At 41.1% G+C, this 22,101-nt stretch overlaps 1 protein-coding gene across 1 annotated transcript in view; it reads left to right on the top strand.

Annotated features, from left to right (window-relative positions):
- Nucleotides 1-20,033, top strand: part of LOC128866547 (protein Wnt-2) — a 68,371-nt gene extending 48,338 nt beyond the window's left edge. Inside the window, exons 2-5 of the mRNA XM_054107368.1 lie at nucleotides 18,390-18,607; nucleotides 18,739-19,052; nucleotides 19,157-19,344; nucleotides 19,436-20,033. Coding sequence (XP_053963343.1) covers nucleotides 18,390-18,607; nucleotides 18,739-19,052; nucleotides 19,157-19,344; nucleotides 19,436-19,730 — 1,015 coding nt within the window. The 3' untranslated portion in view covers nucleotides 19,731-20,033. The remainder of the gene's footprint in view (nucleotides 1-18,389; nucleotides 18,608-18,738; nucleotides 19,053-19,156; nucleotides 19,345-19,435) is intronic.
- The last annotated feature ends 2,068 nt before the right edge of the window (nucleotides 20,034-22,101 follow it).

Below are 22,101 nucleotides of genomic sequence, written 5' to 3'. Positions count from 1 at the left end.
TGATTGGCACTTCGTCGGATATACCGCTGAAGTCGCTTCTTCTCTTTTTGAACCATTTCAGGTGACGTTGCAGTCTTTTGATGACGGCCCCAATGACGTTTCGCTATGCTACAAGTATCATTGTAACGAGTAATGGTGCGATAAACAAAAACATGCCCGTGCCTCAGCTTCGCCTTGGTTGAAAAATTGGTTGTGGTGTTGGAACTCGTACAAAGGTGCAAAGGTACCGTCAGACCAATGGCATGTGAGACATGATCCCTTTAACACTATAACAGTCCTCCTCCTCGGCTGATTTCCACCCTTGAACCGCGTTAGCATTTCTTCAAGTTGGAGCCGCATTTGTGTCTAATGACACAACAGATTCCGGCGATTACTTTACTTTACGCCCTCGATAGTTTCCACTTCTCCCGCTGCGTTCAAAAGCGACTGTGGAGGAAACGGAACATCGGAGGCTGTGTAATAGTCCGGTACTCACAAACTATTGTCTTGTCTTCTTTTTAATACGGAAGTGTATGTTTGACTCAAGCGTCTGTATCTGACGTCGGTTGTCTAAATAATTAAAGAAATATATAAGTTTTTTTTTCAAAACTGTCGGGTTATGACTTATCTGAATTTAATACTAACGTGTCAGGCGAAATATGTCCACAAATACTTCAATAAAAAAATATGGCTGGCCTTGCCACTTAATTAATTAAATATTATAATAGTACTAAATACTTAATCTCACTTTCTGCTTCTACTGCTGCTACCGCTGTTGTTGCTGCTACCGTTTCTGGGCTTTCCATTCCCTGTCAACGTTGTGGTTGATCCTATGAGCCTCATCACGACAGTAGCCGCGAACGTTTTTACGGCGTCCCATTTAGCAATGATCGAACACATATCCCGGATAAATCTTGTGTGAGAAGGCTGATGTTCGAATGCCTTCTCAAATGTGGGAGGGCTTGTCCAATCACTCAAGGCAGGAAGATTATTGTACTACATATAATCCGGATAGACTACAGTGGAAGGAATAGAGATACAGGATAGATATTATTATGAAAAATTGGTTTGGGGTCACAATCCACCCATCTTTTGGATTCATTGATGAATCTTAAGAGGTCCGTGAGAAGAAGAGTGTAAATTTTTTCCATTCTCAGAATATCGCACCCCAACAGTCTAGGCCTAATTCTAGAAAACGCCGGACATCTACAAAGAAAATGATTTGCAGTGTTCACATTCTCAAGACAGGATAGACATATTGGGTCGTCAATGATTACCGGGGTAGCTACAATATATGCTGCCCACAGGTTTAGAAGAAAGGTCGCTAGTTTCCTGTTTGGTTCTTTCACCAAGCACTTGCCTACTTTTCAGGAGCACATATGGGTAGACCTCAAGAAGTCGTCAATCCATAGTAGAATCGACGCAGAATTGACTGCACTATTCGTTCTTGACTGAAACGTTTGCAGTGGAAAAGCAAAGGTTCTGCGATCTCTACTGTATTCGAGCAACGGCGGTAAAAAGTGCTGTCAGCCAGTTGGAATCGGTGCAGGAATTCCAGGAAGCAGTCGTATTCAGTGAGTATCTAAGTTAGGTGGTAGTCGATATCGTCATGCTTCCTACTCATCTATCGATCAACATTTAGTATGAGTTTGTATGTTCAAAATCGACTCACTCAATAAAAAAATGGCCATACCATACCAAAGTCCCATCACCCAGCTTAAAAAAATTATAGGCACTTCTAACTGAAATCCAAAGAAGAATCTCTCTTGCCAACAGGTGCTCCTTCGGACTAAGTAGACAATTGAGTATTAAAGTAATATCTCGTCGAACAAAACTAACACTCTGCAAGACTCTCGTCATGCCCGCCCTGCTGAATGGGGCAGAAGCTTGGACGATGACAACATTCGATGAAGCGTTGTTTGGAGTGTTTGAGAGAAAGATTCTACAGAAGATTTTTGGTCGTTTGCACGTTGACGACGGCGAACATCGCAGGCGATGAAACGATAAGCTGTATGAGCTTTACGACGACTTAGGCATTGCGCAGCGAATAAAGATCCAGCGGCTACGTCGGCCGTCGGTCATGTCGTCCAAATAGATACAAATGCCGCGACTCTGAAAGTATTCGACGCGGTAACAGCTGGTGGTAGCAGCGGAATCAAAAGACCTCCCCTGGGTTGGAAAGATCAGGTGGAAAGGGACTTCGCTTTATTTGGTGTTTCCAACTGGCGCCGGTTAGCACGAGAAAGAAACGACTGGCGCGCTTTGTTAAACTCGGCCAAAATCGCGTAAGTGGTTATCGCGCCAATTAAGAAGGAGAACTGAAATACTCAGTTTACTGAGCGGCCAGCAGAGGCGTAAAGGCTGCCATGCCACGTGCAGTACCCAGTAGAAATCGTCGGTATTCTCTGCCTCAATTAAGGAGCTTGTTGCATACCCCTTTTGATGGGAAAATAGTTCGCTTGTCTACTTTAAACGCTATGCCGCTACGTGCAACGTCTAAGTGTGAGCTTTCGCTGCCCGGCGGCATGATTGAGTGTTAGACGTTTCTGCTTTTTTGCTTTTTTTTGTTTTAAGCTTTAGCTGATGCTTCAACGAGTGTAGCCATTGACAGCTGCGCATTGATATTTCAATTGCCTTTTGTCTTGGACTTGACAACACGTAGAGTTTGATTTCTAGGAAGTTTTGTCAACCGAGCAGTGCCTGAATCGACCAACGATCAACAACTTAAGTGGGAACAGTTCGAACCGGGCAAACCAAATGCCCGGCAGCGAGCAACTAAGTGAGCTGCGAGTAACAAACGACATTTACCATTAAACCTTAAACCAATTATTACTTGGCTACCAATTTGTACCGCAACAACAACAAGGAACAGCAACAGAGGCGAACATATAATAATAGCAAATAAAAATAAAAATAAATAAAGCAAAAAACAAAAAAGAAAAAATTATTAAAAACAAACTACAATGCAGCAGTAGCACCGGTGGCATGTGCAGCTGAGGCTGGAAAAAAACGAACGCTGAAATAAGGAAGCAAAAAGGGAAAATGGTAAGAAAAAAGGCTATTTAATGACAGGTTAAAAAACATAATGAATACGGTCAATAATACGGCAGTGGCTGCGCAGCTGAACTCTGCAGCAAATGCGCTTGGCCCCAAGTTTGCTTAAGTGAAGCACAGAGAAATGCCAACCAAAAAAAAACAAAAATCACAAAAACAAAGGAAAATAAATGCAATAAAATAAAACACGAGTAAATCAAAAGTAATGCAAATAAAAGAAATATACAAGCAGCTTCGCGCACAAAAGGCGGCGACCAATGCAGGCAGGAAGGTAGGGCGAGACCCCTTAAAGAGTGGTTTATTTAAGGCTGGTAATTTTAATTGCAAGCACTTTATTTCTGCGGTGAGCACGGCGGCTGATGGCCTTCCTACCTTACGTGCAAACCTTCAGTATGTATATGCATATGTGTGTGTGTGTGTGTGTGGATATAAAAGTACACAGTCCGCTGCTACCTCTGGGCATTCACGGATTGGTCCGCAACGGCGTTTCGCACAAAGCGACATATAAATGTATGCAATGTATGTTTTTGATACGAGCTGCTGACAATGCGCGCCAGTCCAGTAATTCAACATAATTTACAAGAATGTTAACAACCGTTGAGACATCGATTGCGATCGGGAAACGGCTTGTAAGACATCATGTACAAGCGCACACACACACACACATACGTACGTGCATAATTACCTACATAGTTGCTTACATATGTATGTACACTTATGTGCCGTACATACGTCTGTCCATGGAAGTCGTGTGAGTTTGTTGTGTGCCCAAATGTGTGCATTTGTATGGAAATGTGGAGCATTGGGGTGACGATGTGTGGGATTTGGTGTCGCTTTTTCTTGATCTCAATAATGCCTGCACTGCGAGTCGCGTTTGTACATACATACATACGTACATACATATAATTACTATGTCATATGTGTATATGTATGTGTATATTTATGTATATATGAATGATATGGATGTATGTATGTTTGTTTGGATATGCATACGAAGGCACATACAAATCGCCTTTCATTTGGCTGGCATTTGGCAAATGTTATAAATTAAATTAATATTTTTCAAATCATTAGTGGGCTAACTTGTTGAATTTCGGCATTAAAACACAGTTAAATGCATTGAACATGCGTTCGACTTGTTTTCTTTATCAAGCGATAGGAGCCCACGCCCCTCTATTTGGCCGATAAAGAAGGTAAAACAGATAATTCTCATACGTGTTGAAGTTGGCATAATTTGTCTATACTCGCATATACCCTGTTGCAAAATTATAATAACACCGCATATTCGCATGCTTTGAATATTTATACAGGGTTGCCCGTATTCGACGAAACTTCAGCCATTTCTATGACTCTTTGGGAACATTCCAATCGACGAGGCTTGTGCGCAGGCAACAATCTTTGCGTCAGTTGAATCTTATACGGGAATAAATACAAATCAATGCGGATAATTCGTTGTAAAGTGGTCCGAGCAATGACAAACTGCTGAGAACGGCGATTTTGGGATGTCCTTGGCGACGTCTCAACACTGGCCCGTACAAGAGCAATATTCTCATCCGATCGCCTTGATCGTACAAACCTTGGTCGTACCTTTCGTACAAACGTTTAATGGTGTTCTTAGAAGGCGCACTTTTCACATTATTTAATTTTTTATACGCACGTTGAGTTTTCACAATTGACTTCTTTTGTTGAATGTTAATTTCAACAATTTGGGAGCGCTCGCTGTTCCATGGTAAAAATTTGATTGGACTGACGCTTCCAACGCGGTATGTCATTAAGCGATCTGACATCTCTGTCAAAAGATACAGGGTTGCCAGATGGGTCCGTCGAATATTAAAAACCCTGTATATCAGGTCAGTCCATAAGTTCGTGTCCATAATTTCACTTTTGTACGATTTTTGTATACAAAAAATTATTCGCGGAATATAACGGAACTATTTATATTTTCCTTGATATATTGTGCATTCAACAAGTGATTTTAATCGCGGATAAGAGCACGTGTTGTTAAAAAATAAATTGGAATTTTCGAACGCGTATAAGAGGCATATTTTGTATTTTTTTTTATAAAAGTGGTAGAAATGCAACAACTGCTGCTGCAGAAATAAGCACTATTCACAGGGAGGATACAGTGAGTGTAAGGACTGCGCAAAAGTGGTTTTCAAAACTCCGAAGTAACTGCGACGTGGAGGATGCCCCGCGCGCTGGAACTCGTGGAAGTTGAGCCAAATTTGACAGTCGATATGACAGCTCAGAGGTTAAACTCTTAGCATGGAACAGTTCACAGGCACCTGGTTCAGTTGGGAAAGGTTTCAAAGCTGGGAAATGGGTTCCGCATGGACTTTCCGTCGCCAATCTTCAGCAGAGAGTGAATGTGTGTTCTCAGCTGTTGCAACGGCTTGAAAATGAAAGTTTTTTGAAACGTATCGTTACTGGTGATGAAAAATGGGTCCTTTACAATAATCCTGTTCGCAAACGCCAATGCTGCTTTTTTCCCCCTCGGTATTACCAGTTAAGATATTCCTTCGAGGAGGTAGGATGTGTTTATTCACTCATTTGCCTGCGTTCATTATCATCATGTCTCAGCCTTCGCATAATTGTTGAGGCTACGTTACAACCATAGTTCCACGTTTCTTCGGATTCTAGCATATATTGCACTAGGCTACCAGCTGTCATGCTCTCGCCGATATTCGAGCGCCACATGCTTCGTTCCCTATCAAATCTAGAGCCCTCCAACAGGACATGATCAGGCGTTTCAAATTTTTCTTGGCATTATAGGCAGAATGGGGAGTCTGTGTGATTGTATTTGTACAAATACTGCCTGAAACAGCCATGCCCAGTTAAAAACTGTGTCAGCATGAAGGTAACGTTTCCATAAGTTCTCCGGATCCATTTATGTATGTCGGGGATCATAGTGAAAGTGGTTTTTCCCTTCCCACTATCGTTCCATTTGGTCTGCCTGTTTTGCATAGCGATATCATCGATCCTCTATAGGGCATCCCTCAGTGAGGCTTTGTTACCAGATATCCGCGCGTTTTATGTATGCTGATATTTTTGTTTCATGCATTTTGCCTTTATATCGAGAGGGAATTTGCCTGCTATTACCCCTGCTGCTTCGTCAGATATGGTTCTATAGCCTCTAATGATTCTGACATTGCATAATCTGTTCACCCGTTTAGCCTGTCTCAAGTAGCTAGGATATTTTACTACGTCGCCCCACACCACCACAGCGTAAAACTGTATCGAGTTGCAGACAATGCAGTCATGTGTTGCCTTGGTTCACCCACATTGGGATGATGCCTTCAGCGTTTTCCCTACAATTACCACAGCTAGGTCATCTGCGTACCCAACAATGCTGGCTTGTTCGTGCTGTTCAACGCGTAGAACTCCATCATACATGATATTCCACAGAGCCGGGCCTAGTATAGAGCCTTGAGGAATGCCTCCAGTTACCTCATAGCTTTTGGGGCCTATGTCTGTATCATACCATACTTGTAGGGTTCTGCTATATAAGTATGAAGTAATTAGCTTTGTCAGATAATTCGGCACATTCGTACTCCGAAGTGTCATCAGTATTTGGTCCCATTTGGCCATACTGAACGCATTTTTAACATCCAGAGTCATGACTGCGCAATATTTTTTGGTTCTTCCTAGCCATATTCTACCAAAAAGAGCAGTTTTTGCTATTTTGTTTACTTATATTATTGAATCTACCGTATTGGCGAGCTGACAGACCTGTATCTTCTTCTGAGTACTGCTCTAGTCGGTTACAGATTATTGCTTCTAGCACTTTGCCAGCGGTGTCCAGCATACAGAGCGGCCTGTATGATGAAGGATCTTCTGGAGGTTTTCCAGGCTTCGACAGTAGGACTAGTCGCTGTTGTTTCCATTTCACAGGAGAGACTCCGCTTTTAATGCATGTTGTGTACATGATTCGAAAAACTTCTGGTCTCATTTGCAGGGCTTTAGGGATTCCATCAATGCCCGGTGCTTTTTACAATTTAATTTGAACTGAATCAAGAACTCTGGCACGAAACAGAAAATCATCGCCATCAACTTTTTTCATCAATTCAAATGTGTCGGTAAACCTTTTGCCGGTTTTAAAACAAAATTTTATATTAGCTCTCCGTTCGAAACTCATTTTTGTACCGATGACACAATCATACTGACACTTTAGACGCAATAACTTCGTTTCCGCTGAACCGAATGACACCAAACTTTCACTGGAAGTCAGCTAGGGATGTAACTTCCAACGTAGTAGCTCATTAAAAAGATGCCGCCGTCAGAAGCATTTTTATGATGCCAGTCTTGTTTATTTTATACTTCACCTTGTATTGAATGGATGTGCCTTAGTGGCTATGAGTAAGCCTATGACATTAAGCTCGGTCTCGCCCAAACTCGTTGAAACTTATTGATTCTAATTAGTGTCGTTGTCTACTTGAAGGAATCGCTAATTAAAATATTACTGAATTCTAAATCACTTGCCGATATCGGAGAGTCTAGAAGATCTACGCAGTTCCCTGATATCGCTTTCCATAACATCTGAGCGAGCTTTTAAAGTGCCGGCAGTTGCTTATCTTATCGATATAAATTTGCTTAATGCATCATTATTGGCATTTCTGCTTTAATTTGCGCAAAGCGATTTCTTCAATAATTAATTTTTCACCTGTTAATTGTGCGCTTTGAATTGCAAAAATAATCTTCTGATCTACATTGATGGAATACATTTTTACTCGAGTTAAATTAATGATTTCATAAAAAGTATTTATTACTCATTTATTACCTCGTTTATTTTTTCCCCTGACTGCAGGCTAAGATTTTATCATTAATGTCATTTAGCTGATTGAAATAAATATTATAAAACAGTAATAAGGAATATTAAAAAATAAAATTAATTCATTGAGTAGTGAAATCTGTCAGCTAACGACACCATTAGCATATGTGAAGGGAACGTTGTTTTTTTTTATATTTTTTTTTACTTAGATAAGAATAGGTGGCGTTGACTTCAAGCGGTCGCTGATGTGAATGTTAGTTTGTCAAATGAAAAGGTTTTAATATAAATCTTGCTTTCGACTGAAATTCGATGAAAGACAATCTACACCTATTTTATGCATATTTATTTTCTTATGTAAAAATGCATACTTGCATGTAGATATATATGTATGCCTTTGGCCGGTGGAGAGTGTAACCAAGAATTATAGAAACAAGATTGCGCCCATCAGAGGGTGCGTGACGTCACGTTTGCCAAGTTGTGCAGGGCTGCCAACCATTTGCTCTTCGCAATAAATTTAGTGCTTTTTTATATATAAAAATGCGAACATTTTTTAGTTCGGTGTTTGTTTCTTTCTTCTATTATGATTTAAAGGTACCGAAGCTTTAAGTAAAAAAAAACTATGTTATTGAACAAAGGAAGTTAAAAAAGTTAACTAAGAGAAGATTTGAGTGCTAATGGAAATTTGTTGATTCTTATAAAGTTTAATTTTTTGCTCCTATTAAGGTTATAGTTATATGTTATAGAATATTAAATCTTTTTCATATAAAACTAATAAGTAATTTTCATTTCACAATTTAAAGTGTAGCTTAAACAATATTTACAACTAAGTCTTGAGGTTTCTTTCTTTTTTATTTTCTTTTTACAGTTGCTTCATCGCTTATTACTCTATTTTGGAGGCGCTGTATAATGTCGATGTTGGTCTTTGTAGTACATCCCCATAATTGGAGACCATAGGTCCACACCGGCTTTAGCACTTGGTTGTAAATTAGGAGTTTATTTTGAGTTCATAGCTAAGAGTTTCTGCCAATTAGCCATTGGAGTTTTTGCCTATTTGGATTCAGCTCAGAAAGCTTTGATTTTCACGTGCTCTTTCCACTTGAGCTTTACATCTAAAGTCATGCCTAGATACTTTGCACTATTAGCATTTGGCACTATTGCTGACAAAATATGAACTGGTTTGTAGATAATTTTTTTATTAGTAAAATCCACGTGAACTGATTTGGTCTCATTTAGCTTTATGTTCAAATTTTCAGTCCATGTACCTACTTCGTCAATGGACTTAGGTAATTTGTACTGTAGATTATTAAAAAAAAAAATTAAATAAATATAAAAACTCTAATTGTATTCCCACTCAAAATATGTTTTTAATGTCAATGAAAAAAATTCAGTCAAACTTGAATGACCCTTTACAATAATAATTCGAAACGCGAAAATGGCGACTAAGCTTAATAATCTTCGGATATATTCACTTAAACTTAAATGTATATATATTCTTGCGTATGTATGTATGTACCTAAGTGCATTTGTTCCCACACATGTAAACATCTGTTCCACACATACACACATACACACAAGCACTTTTCTATACTTGCATTCAATGCGGTGGCTTTGATTTATTCGCTGTCAGATTGGCCAAGATGCCTTAGAAAATGATTTTGTTAGCCAATCGTTTTGCTTTCTGAAAACAGTCATCGATCTGTAGGCACCTGCATAAGTGTGTGTTTAAAAGTAGATCCAAACGAAAAAATAAAAAAAAATAAAAAAAATAAAAAAATAAAAATATAAATAAAAATAAAAATACAAATAAATATTCATCTACTCGTAGGTATTTGTGTGCTCACTTTAGAGTATTTTGTAAGCACAGATTAGCGGCTTAGATTAATGTAATTGTATTTAATCGTATATGTCGATGAGTGAGTCGCCTTTTGAAATATTTTCGTGTTGGCGCATTAATCTTTCTGGCTGTACAAAATCAACTAAATGAGTTCGTGAATAATACATTTATGGCCATTCGGAAGCTTACATTTTCAGCAGGCGATATTCAAAGTTTAATAAATTATCTTTTTTCTTCGTTATTTCGCTATTGTTATAATTATTCGCCTTGAGCCACAGTTGAATTTATGTTGTACTCGATTAAGGCAAACAGCTCATTTTCAAAAGCGTGGGTGTATAATTTCCTTCGATGCAGTTGATACGCGCAAATAACCTGCGCAAATACTTCTATTATGTCGAAATTGACAGTAATAACTTTTGTTGATTTATTGCCTGTGCTGAGGCTTAGAGCTACCGCTCCAGTGAGTAGCGCCAGACGGCCGCATCCAGGCTGAGTTGGATTGAATCACCATCTGGTTGCAGGTTATCGTTGGCTGGGATACGCCTCTGTTGTGCAGTGAGGTAAATGAGTCACCCAGCGCAATGAAAACTTTGACTAAAAGAAGCTACGAGCAGCCGAAAATGTGCGCAGTTGTCTGTCAATTCTGCTGCGTTAGTCAGTTCCGGATTTATGTGAACAGTGAGAGTCGAACATTTATGTTCGCCAACAACAGAATGCTCAAAGATGCAGTGGGTTTTTTGTACTTGGAAGGCAGTCTATCCTTAAAGGCTTTTTTCGATATAAGGTTGTATCCCGGTGTGACGGGTTCAAAAAATCGAATTTTTTTTTACAGTTTTCGGAAGAAACATCTTAAAAATATACCATACAAATTTCAGACAGAAATTTTAATTATTTTTAAAGTTATAGCTAAAATAAGAGAGCGCGCCGTAGTGTGTATGAAAGCGTGTGACACGCCAGCAACAGCTGTTGTCGAAACTTTAAACGCGTTTTTCTCAAAACCATGTTTTCGAAATTTCGGGGAATCACTGACTCAAAACTATTCAACCGATTTGGCTAAAAATGTAACCCGTTATTCTAGACACACATATCTAGATCCCGGACCTTTAAAAGATTTAATTTTTTAATAATAAACTATTTAATTTAAACAATTTATGAAGAAAAAAAATTAAATTTTGAGAACTATTTTCACAAGTCCGCCATTTTGTTTTGGTTTTTTTATTTTTCTTTATATTTTAGGTTCGGGACCTAAAATAAAGTCTACAGAGGACTATGAATAAGTTCGTGCGGTTTTTTTCCGAAATTTGAAACTTTATTGACGTAAAATGGTTACAAATTTAATATTCAAAATATTGTCCATCGCTTACTACTACTTTTTCCCATCTTTCTGGCAATTCACGGATTCCCTTTGTGAAAAATTCGGTCGGTTTTGCCGCAATCCACGAATCGATCCATTTTTTGACTTCATCGTAATTACGGAAGTGCTGGTCAGCCAGGCCATGTTGCATCGATCGGAAGAGATAGTAATCGGATGGCGCAAGGTCTGGACTATACGGCGGGTGGGGTAGGACATCCCATTTGAGCGTTTCTAAGTATGTTTTGACCACTTGTGCAACATGTGGCCGAGCATTGTCATGTTGCAAAATAACTTTGTCGTGTCTATCGGCGTATTGCGGCCGTTTTTCTCGCAGTGCTCGGCTCAAACGCATCAATTGTCGTCGGTAGACATCCCCCGTAATCGTTTCATTCGGTTTCAGTAGCTCATAATACACAACACCCAGCTGGTCCCACCAGATACACAGCATAACCTTCAGGCCATGAATATTCTGCGCCGACGTCGATGTTGAAGCATGGCCAGGGTATCCATACGTTGCCCGACGTTTTGGATTGTCGTAATGGACCCACTTTTCATCGCCAGTCACAATTCGATGCAAAAAACCCTTTCTTTTGTGCCGTTGAAGCAGTTGTTCGCATGCCATAAAACGGCGTTCAACGTCTCTTGGCTTCAATTCATACGGCACCCAATGGCCTACCTTTCGGATCATTCCCATGGCTTTTAAACGTTTGGAAATGGTTGATTGATCAACTCCCAAAGTTTTTGCAACCTCTTCTTGCGTTTGAGCCGGATCTTGATCGAGCAATTCCTCCAATTCGGTATCCATGAACTTTGGCGGCGCACCCTCGCGTTCTTCGTCTTCCAAGCCAAAATCACCACTTTTAAAGCGTGCAAACCACTTCTGGCACGTTCGCTCAGATAGAGCATGCTCACCATAAACTTCCACCAAGATACGATGACTTTCGGCTGCTTTTTTCTTCATATTAAAATAATGAAGAAGAATTCCCCGCAAAAACACATTATTTGGCACGAAATTCGACATTTTCAAGTGTGGTAAAAATATTGTTGTTTACGCTTCAAATAAAAAACTTATACTGACGTTTGTGCCTTACGACAGTAGCTCTCCAATGAATGTTTGGAAATGTGGATCGATGGAATAATAATCAAGTTACGCCGTCTGTTGTAAAACCGCACGAACTTATTCATAGTCTTCATATAATAATCTCGTTGAATTTTTTATTTCAGATGACTTTGGAAGGCTGTGTGTTTCCCCGAACCAACTCATCTTTTTTTTAAGCACTCCACTTTGACGTCAAAGATTTTAAACAAATTAATATAAAATTAACTTTAAAACATTTTTTCCTCTATAGTGCCAGGCTGAGTATATGAAACCAGTTAGCGTTCTCCAATTTTGGCCATTTAGTATATACAGGGTTTGATTGAAATGTAATAAACCTTATTTTTTTAAGCAGTTTTATTAAACCTTTTGGCTTATACAACTAATATTCTTCAAAATAGGACCCTTGAGCGTTAATACAACGCTGGTAGCGGTCTTTCCACTGCAGGAAACATTTTTTAAACTCATCCGCCGGAATCGCGTTCAATTCGAAACGCCTTCAGCTTTCTTTTCAGACGCGGGAACAAGAAGAAGTCCGGAGGGGACAGGTCTGGGCTGTAGGGAGGGTGGGGAAGCACCGAGGTGACCAGAAGGCACAGGTGCAGAGGAAGGCAGTGTGCTCAGGCGCATTGTCATGATGAAGGGTCCAATTGTTGACGAGGCTTCAAAGGCCTGAGGGTTTCCTTAGGTAGTTTTGAACTAGAAAGGTATATTAAGATCGGGCCCCAGCTGTATTGTGTCTATTCCGAGATTCGTTAAGTTTGTCAAAGAACTGTTAACCGTTCTTTGTAGGGTTTTAATGGAGTTGCCTGCTTCTTGGGTTACTTGTGGAAGATTAAAAAGGGGTTTTAGTTGAGTATTCACCTGCATTCTTTTGTTTTCATATTGGTCAGTTAAGTTTTTCCATGCTTGTATGAAACCATCGTTCGTTAGGGGTGCGTCTCTTATTGCTTCTCGTGCTTCGCTTCGGGTCTTTTGGTTTAAGTGGAAGAGTCTTTTTACATTACTTATCCTTGGGTTCTGGATATAAAGGGCTAAATGTAGGCTATGTGACATTATCTCCGTAAAATATGTCCGTGTCGCATGGGGGTTGATGGACTGTAGGTGCAAGCTCGATCATTTATTTACTTCCCTCTTCCACTCAGCGCAATATATTTCTAGTTTTTTAATCATAGTTTGCATGACACTAGGATTATCAGCTAAGAGAACAATATCATCAGCATATAGAAAAAGGCGTACATTTATTCCATCAATCAGTAGATCATCTTTCAAACAGTCATGTAGATCATTCAGGTATAATAAGAAGAGCAAAGCTGATAACGGACAACCTTGTTTCACCCCTGCACCGGTTTCAAAGTAATCTGATACTTCCCTTCCTGTCCAAACTGCTGCTATGGTTGGTTGGTTGGTTGGTTGGTTAAAGTGGTGATTCTTCCAGAATCCAACTAGCGCTTCTGCGCCATTTTGTTATCACATCCTCGTTGCTGCTCTCGTATTCGAACATATACCTATTTTCAATCAGATTTGTTATTTTGTTGGATAATCCCAACTGTCGAAGATTATAAATTAATGGCCTCCTGGGTACGATACAGTTCATAAAGGATATTCCGCGATAGTTGCTTGTTATATTTGCATTTCCTTTTTTTAAAGTTTGAGAAAACTGTTGTTCTAAATAATGCTTCGTCGATTCTTGTTGATGTTGTACACTTTCGTTAGTTCCATGATAAACTCTGTTCAGGCAGCCTTTAGTAGCTCATAAGGTTTTCTGTCTTCTGCAGGTGCTTTGTTTGTTTTAGCATTTTTAATTACTTGTTGGACTTCGATTATTGCTACATCTTTATCAAGGACCGTATCTGTATGCATAGCAGCTGCATAATGAATATCCTTCGTTAACTAAGGCTGATTTAGTAAGTCTTAAAAATTGTTTTTAAGCTCCGATGTCGTAATATCTACACCGATTTTAAATGATTCTCCTCCTATTTCTTTGGCAAAGTTCCACCATTCTTCATAATAATCCTTCTTCGCTTTCTCGCATGTGTTCCTAAACAATTGCTTTGCCAGCAAATATTTTTGCTTGTCGTCTGTTTTGTTGGATTTACTGAGATAATTCGAATATTTAAAGGAAATCTCCCTTGCATTCAAACATCTCATATTAAACCAAGCGCGTTTGAAAACAGCTTTAGTGTGTTTCGCTGTTGTCTTCGGCTCAGACATTTTTATTACACTGCCAAGTTCCCGCAGACTATTGTGCGGGAGTAAGGATGGAAAGGATAAGGTTTTGGGGTTAAGGAATGGAATTGGAAGAATGCTTGTTTTTTAGAAACAGGGAAGGTAGGTACATTTGGAGAAGTGCGAGGACCGTTCTTTACATGGGATTCAAACCCACAAGCTCTGGGATGGCTGGCTAGTACACTTCCGCTAAACTAACGAGGTTGCGTATAAATTCTTTCCACAAAATCGCCTTCTTCATTGGTCAGAAAGGTCGACACGGTGCATATCACTCCTTCACTTGTATGATTGGCATATGACGCCATCTTGTTTGCGCTTAGCTTTTTAGAATATGATGTAGTTGTTGTTGTAGTGGTTGAGTATTCCTGCTGAAATATTCCTAATTAGCGACTGGCGCCGTTTTACTACCACTGTTCTTGTGTTTTATTTTGCTAAGTCAGATCCATTTTGTGAGATCCAAGTATAGCAGCAAATTCTTTATCTCGATGTCTGAGATTTCATTAATTAGCTGTAAGAAGGGCTTGCCGAAGGAGCAAAGTCTTGCTCTAGCTAGGCCTGGCCATTCTCGTTAGTAATGTAAAAGACTTTCCTTCAGCCCTTCCGTTTCACAGCTTCTACAGATGGGGTTGAAAGACAAATTGAGACTGACTGCGTGATCCTTTACTTTCCAGTGACCAATAAGAGTTGCAGTTATACGTGCTCATTCTTCGTTTTCCGGATGTTGTATGACGGCCATGTGTTCCTTGTAGTCCTACACGTATTTATTTGCCTCCACTTACTTTTGGCTAAAGCATAGTAGTGTGACGCAATGGATGCTTTTATTGTGTTAAAAGGGGTAGCGACCGCCACCGCCTCTATTATGTCTAGTGTCAAACCTTTTCTTGCTAGCTCATCTGGTATCTCATTACCTTCTATATTGCTACGACCAGGAACCCATATCAAAGTAATTTGAAACTACTAACCAAGCAGCTCTAGTTCCTCTCTGCACTGTAAAACTAACTTGGATGAACCACATAGAATCGGAATCTAAGGTCTTTATAGCTGTTTGACTGTCTGAGAAGATAGCTACTCTTGCCCCAATTTCTTTGTAGTATTTTAGTGATTTTCATGCTTCTCTGATTGCTAGTAGTTCTGCCTGGAATACGCCGGCATAGTCAGTAAGTCGGATTGTCAGGGATATGTTGAGCGGCTCCAAACAGAGGTCAGTCCCAACACCACAGTTCATCTTAAAACCGTCAATGTAGATTTCAATGGCGAATGTACTAATCACTCTTCCTTTCCTCCTTTCGGTTCCTGGTGGAAAACGTACCGTAAAGTCGTTCTTGAAGTTAAGGTCGGGGACTGTGTAGTCCGATTTGTTTTTGAGCAGTGACGGCCCTTGTAGGAGGGTCTTGCTGTGACCGTACGATCTTGTTATTCAGCTTCCTATATCTCTTTTTATTTTCTTTGTGGTGGGTGAGGCGGGTTTAAAATGCCTTCGCACTTACAGTGACCGTCGTCAACTGCGTCGAATGGTGTAGCCACTAAAGCAATTTCCTCTCCTGGGGAGACTCCCTTCCCGGAACTACCTTGCATTACTTCGGGAAGGCCAAGAACGGTGTCCATTAAATGGACCAATACTATTCACCCACCTCTGGGTCCACCATACCTATTTGTAGCCAGCTTCATGCTATAGGCTCGTCTTCTAGTGTCCCAGTGCCGTCATACCAGTGGTATGTGTGGCATGCTCTCAGGCTCCTCTCACATGGGCGTATGTATGTTATACGCTATCGAGGTTTCTTTTGCATCTGCAGCAAAGAAGATGTTGCGGTAATATTATACCGTCTTTTGCCGTCGTGAGCACATGACTCGAGCGTCTGTTATTTGTCGTCAGTTCGTAGACAGTCCACCTCCTATCGACGGCTGATTTGTCTTTCTCTGCGTTTTGCGCTGCCACTCCGCGCGTTGCAGGTGCAGCATTATCCTCTTTGCAAAACTTTTTACTGCTTTCCAATAGTCATGTGATGCACACATGCTATTGATTAAGCTGTCTGGGCTCAGCTGCTCGCCCAAGACTAACTCAAGCATTCGGCGTTCTTTGTTGAAACGATGGCAGTAGAAGAACACGTGCTCCGCGCTTTCTATTGCATTGTTGCAGCTTGGACAGAACGAAGTGTCCTCCATGTGAAAACGATGGAGGTACTCCAAGAAACATCCGTGGCCGCTCAATATTTGGGTTAAATAGGAATCCACGTCACCAAGCCTTCTGGTCACCCGTTGGCTAATTTTGAGGATAAGTCTATAGGTTCAACGTCCGTTAACAGACGAGTCCCATCTGCTTTGCCATTTTTCTAACGAATGCAGACGTTCTGCAGCTTACGCTTCAGTTGTCGGCTTTATTCCTTATCTGTCATAAAGTTGTCTCATTTCTTGCACAAGTATGTCTATTGGAAGCTTTCCAGCGATGACGCAAACCGCGTCGTCTGATACGGTCCTGTATGCGCACGCGAATTCTTAGTGCATTTCGCCGGTGCACTTGAGCTACTGGTCTAACATTCGATGGCTTAGCTCCTGCCCATATAAGAGCAGCATATAAGATGACTCAATCCACCACACTTGCCAGGAGCTGCCTTCTGGCGCCCTGCGGTCCGCCTATGTTTGGAAGAATTCTTGTAAGAGCACCGTTGACTGGCGCTGCTTTGGAACCCACAGTTGCTAAATGTTGCTTAAAGCAGAGCCGTGCAACAATCATTACGCCTAAATACTTTATTGCCTCTTGCGAAAACTTTATTGCCTCCTCTATCTCTGAGTCTCACCGTACTGCAAATAGCTCTTGGAGTGCGGCTTTGACGACTTGTGCAACATGGGGTCAGGTATTGTCGTGAATGGCATGGTTTGATCATGTCGATCAGGTATTTTCAGTCGAATAGCAGTGTAGCTAGGCAACATAGAGCTCCTTGTTGACTGTGGCATTCGTTTCAAGCATTTCCCAGTGCACAATGCCCTCCAAATCCCGCCAACACACATATCATGATCTTCTTCGGATGAAGATTCGACTTGACTCTCGGCTTTGGCGCATTTCCTGGAGCCACCATTTCTCATTTTCCGTGCTGATTCGGTACAAAAAGCGCTGTTTATGACTGAATGTGGCTCGACGACGGGCGAGATGCTAAGAAGCAGGTTGATGGCGACTTGCTTTGGTTTTTTCGTTGAGCTCGTGAGGCTCCCAGGCTCTCAATTTTTCGGTAAATCCCATTGAATGAAGGTGATTGAGAATCTTTTATGATCGCAGCTAATTTTTTTTCACCAATTCATTACTGGTTTGGCGACCGTTCCTCCGCTCCTTCAAAAGTGACTTGAGAGGTTCTTCCTCGCATTCAGAAGTCCTTCGACAGCGGGTCATGTCATCGGCGTCAAGGTCGCCATTTTTGAACTTTGTAAAGCTCATCCGTGCTGTAGACTCATCGATGACACCTTCTCTGTACAGGTCAGGCAGCTTTGACAGCTTTCTGACCTCGATTAAAAGCAAAGAAGAGCAGGTGTCGAAAATGTTGATTTTTGCCTCCTGAGTACTCCATTTCTAAGCCTGAAAACTAATAGAACATTAAGCAACTCAAAAATACAATTAACATGGTTTTGTAGAGCAAAAAGAGTTCTATCGAATGAGTATTTACTCTTTGCAAAGCAGCAAAGAAGTCCTTGTAAAATAAAAGAAAATATAAAAACGCTTTGAACTTATTTACCAACCCAATGCCGTCAGTGCTCATGAGGGATATTTAAATGGTGTCATGTTTCACCTATAATTATTGGGAGCCGTATTTTGAATAAAAAAGGTGAAACCTGAAGGAATCTAAATTTGTATAATTTTTTATTTTAAACCACATCTAGGCGCGTCTTGTAAAAAACTCTTTGTAGCAAAGAAGTAGCTTCGTAGTTATTTGCACTCTCCTTCGCTCTCCGATACTATGCAATATTCTCATTATATACCAGTCATTAACACGCAAACGCTTAAACATTTCGCATCCAAGTTATTCCTTCAACTAAGTACCTAAGCCCATTTCAATGCTCAAACTTGTTTTCATTTTCTTTCTGTTAGATTAGCATCCAGCTTTACGTCATCCATACTCTGTGCCCGCATACCAGGCCTAACGCCACAACAACGTCAGCTGTGCAGCGAATCGCCGGATGCGCTGATCGCGCTGGGTGAGGGTCATCAGTTGGGCGCCTACGAGTGTCAGCATCAGTTTCGCGGTCATCGCTGGAACTGCTCACAGGTCTGGCAGGAAGGTGTCTTCGCGCACGTCATGTTTGTCGGTAAGCTCTTCTAGATACTGCACTCGCTTTCTTTGGCATGTGCACAGTAACCACACACACACACACACACCCACATATAGAATATACGGGAAATGGAAAATTTAAATCTAAAATGCCATCTCTGTTTTTAGGCTCTCGCGAGGCGGCCTTCACCTATGCCATCGCCAGCGCCGGGGCCGCACACTCTGTGACAGCGGCATGTGCGCGCGGCAACATTTCACTTTGCGGCTGCGATATGCGCCACAAGCCCACCAGCATGCGACGCGCGAACTCCGACTTTGACGTTGGCGGCCTGCAATCGAGCACGCAACCTTGGAAGTGGGGCGGCTGTTCGGCCGACATCGATTTCGGCATGAAGTTCGCACGCAAATTTCTCGATGCACGCGAAATCGAGGGCGATGCGCGCAGCCTGATGAATCTGCATAATAATCGCGCTGGCCGTAAGGTAAGCATATGCCCACACACATACATATGTATGTAAATAAATATCTATAGTGGACCTATGTGACTCTTCTCTGCATGCAATTTATCAACTATTACTTCCCGCAGTTAGTTAAGAATCTGCTGAAGACGGACTGCAAATGCCACGGGGTAAGCGGTTCGTGTGTGATGAAAACGTGTTGGAAGAGTCTGCCACCGTTTCGCCAGATCGGCGAAGTGCTAATGCGGAAATACAACAAAGCCAAACTCGTGCAAGCCATCAAAGGCAAACATGGACTGAAACTAGTATTAAGCAAGTAAGTCTAGGCGGGATGTGGGTGTACGGCCATTGATCATTTGGCACTTTGCATGTGACTCTATCGAAACTTATCGTATACGCTTTTGCAGGAAGAATCGTTTTGGCAAGCATGTCCATATGCCGAAACGCATGGAGCTCGTGTATCTTCAAGCGTCGCCGAACTATTGCGAACGCAATGTGCAACTGGGCACACTCGGCACCATGGGACGCCTTTGCAATCGTACCTTGCATGGACCTCAAAGCTGTGATCTACTATGCTGTGGGCGTGGCTACAATACGCATCAGATACGACGCACGACGCAGTGCCGTTGCCAGTTCAGGTGGTGCTGCCAGGTGCAGTGCGAGGTGTGTGAGGAGAACTACGAAGAGTTCACTTGTAAATAAATACGATTTGTGCTTGTAAGCTGAATTTAGTAAACAAAAAAATGTTACCGTTAAGTGTTAGAATAGAGTTGATGTGCTGAAGTGGCTGAAGTGGCTTATTTATTACTTTTTTCGCTTTCTTGTAAGATATGAGTTCTACTCGCTGGTGTATTTCAGCGACAGATGCAGCATAAAGCTATTTTTCATGTATTTATATGTATGTATGTACGTAGAGGTAAGCATTTAATTCGCCCATATCGAATTGTAAAAATAACTTATTTATGAAATTCTTAAAAAATTAAATTCTAAGTATTATAAATTATATTTTGCACCGAACAAAAACGAACGCAGTGAGTCTTTTATTTTATAGTGGATTTTTAAAGACAGGTAATGGTAATGGCAATGGTAATGGTAATGGTAATGGCAATGGTAATGGTAATGGCAATGGTAATGGTAATGGTAAGGGTAATGGTAATGGTAATGGTAATGGTAATGGTAATGGCAATGGTAATGGTAATGGTAATGGCAATGGTAATGGTAATGGCAATGGTAATGGTAATTGTAATGGTAATGACAATGGTAATGGTAATGGTAATGGTAATGGCAATGGTAATGGTAATGGAAATGGCAATGGTAATGGTAATGGTACTGGTAATGGTAATGGTAATGGTAATGGTAATGGTAATGGTAATGGCAAAGGTAATGGTAATGGTAATGGTAATGGTAAAGGTAATGGTAATGGTTGTACGAGTTAGGCTAAGGCCTTTACGCTCTGCGACCAGATTGATCCATTGTGCGAACCCAATTGCTTAATTATAATTATTTAGTATACCGAGCAGTCGCACCAGCTCCTTAGGAGGGCGCAATTGTAGGTCTTCCTCCTCTAGTAGGTACGAGCCCAGGATTCTGTGTCTCCTGTGGTCTAATGCCTCACAGTTGGTGATTAAGTGTTCCATAGACTCCTCTTCATCACAGCAGAACCTGCGTAATGTTGTAGGAAGGTAACACGCATACATTTTTCATATACGAGGGGGCTTCAATAAGTACACGTGCTAGAAACAAAGATACCTTTTAAAAAACATATATATTTTTCTACATACAGCGCCCGATACTCCCAATTAAAACCCAATTAAAAAGGCCATAAATTTAGTTTGGAAAATTACTTTTATTCAATTCAAAGTAAAAAATGTGTGAAAATAATACAAAATTAAGAATCATTTTACTTCTGCTCGATATGACCACCTTTTGCTATGACTATGGCCTTGAGACGGTTCAGAAACGAATCGCAAGCTGCCCGAATGTGATTTGCAGGTATTTTGGGCCACTCACGAATAATAGGTGTTTTCAGCGCCTAGAGACTGGTCAATCTTTTGGTACGGACTTTGCTCTCCAAAATGGCCCATCGAGAATAATCCATCGAATTCGCGTCTAGTGAATTCGAGAGCCATTGTGTGGAGGTTATAAAGTTCAAACGTGGTTTTTTAGCCATTCATGGTTCACTCGAGCTTTGTGAGACGGTGCCGAGTTCTGTGCAAACATCCATTGTTTGCCACTGAAATCTCCACGGCTTCGAAGCAATCTCCAGAAAATACATTGTAGGGAACAACGAAATTGACCGCTTTCGGCCAAGCGAAACAACTCCTTCGCTCTCTCAAGTTTGACTTGTTGCTGCTTTGGTGTGAGATCAAGCGCCTTTTGTATCTTGTAAGGCTTGACTTTGAGATCATTTTTCAGTATGCGGCGGTTGCTACGGTCAGATATTTTCAGTTCTTTCGCCATTTGATTGGCACTTCCTCGGGGATGCCGCTCAAGTTGCTTCTTAACTTTTTGAACCATTTCACGTGTCGTTGCACTCTTTTGATGACCACCTCCATGACGTTTCGCGTTGCCACCAGTATCATTGTAAAGAGGAATGGTGCGATAAACGAAAACTTTATTTACTTTAAGGGGCTCGAGCTCACGAACAATCGCTGGTTGTGATTTTCCAACCAAATATAATGCGCATCACGCAATTACGTTTGAAATCCATTACTGATTTTCTTTTTTCGCGTTTACTCTCGGCAAAATGCTTCCGTGCGCTTGTAAACAATACTCTGGACTGTTATTTAGCCAACTAAGATACCCCTGATGCCCGTGCAAGAGCTGCGCGAGCGGTCTGAAGTTGATTACATTTCGAGTGCCGGACCCTGTAGTCCCCTTTTGAAAGATACACTTCTCCCAACGCTCCGGGAACTTTTTTAATAGCTCCAAAAAATAGGATGTGTCGAACTCTTCAAAATACGCCTCTGTCTCGGCGAAGACTTCCTCGTTTGCACTGAATTTTTTTCCTGCGAACCATTTCTTCATGTTAGGGAGCACGAAAAAGCCTCAGGGAGCCAGATGAGGCAAATAC

The sequence above is a fragment of the Anastrepha ludens genome, chromosome 6 (assembly GCF_028408465.1).
Source record: "Anastrepha ludens isolate Willacy chromosome 6, idAnaLude1.1, whole genome shotgun sequence".
NCBI classification, from domain to species: Eukaryota; Metazoa; Arthropoda; class Insecta; order Diptera; family Tephritidae; genus Anastrepha; species Anastrepha ludens.
The sequence above is the reverse complement of the archived record's forward strand: the minus strand, read 5'-3'. Positions and strand labels throughout refer to the sequence as shown.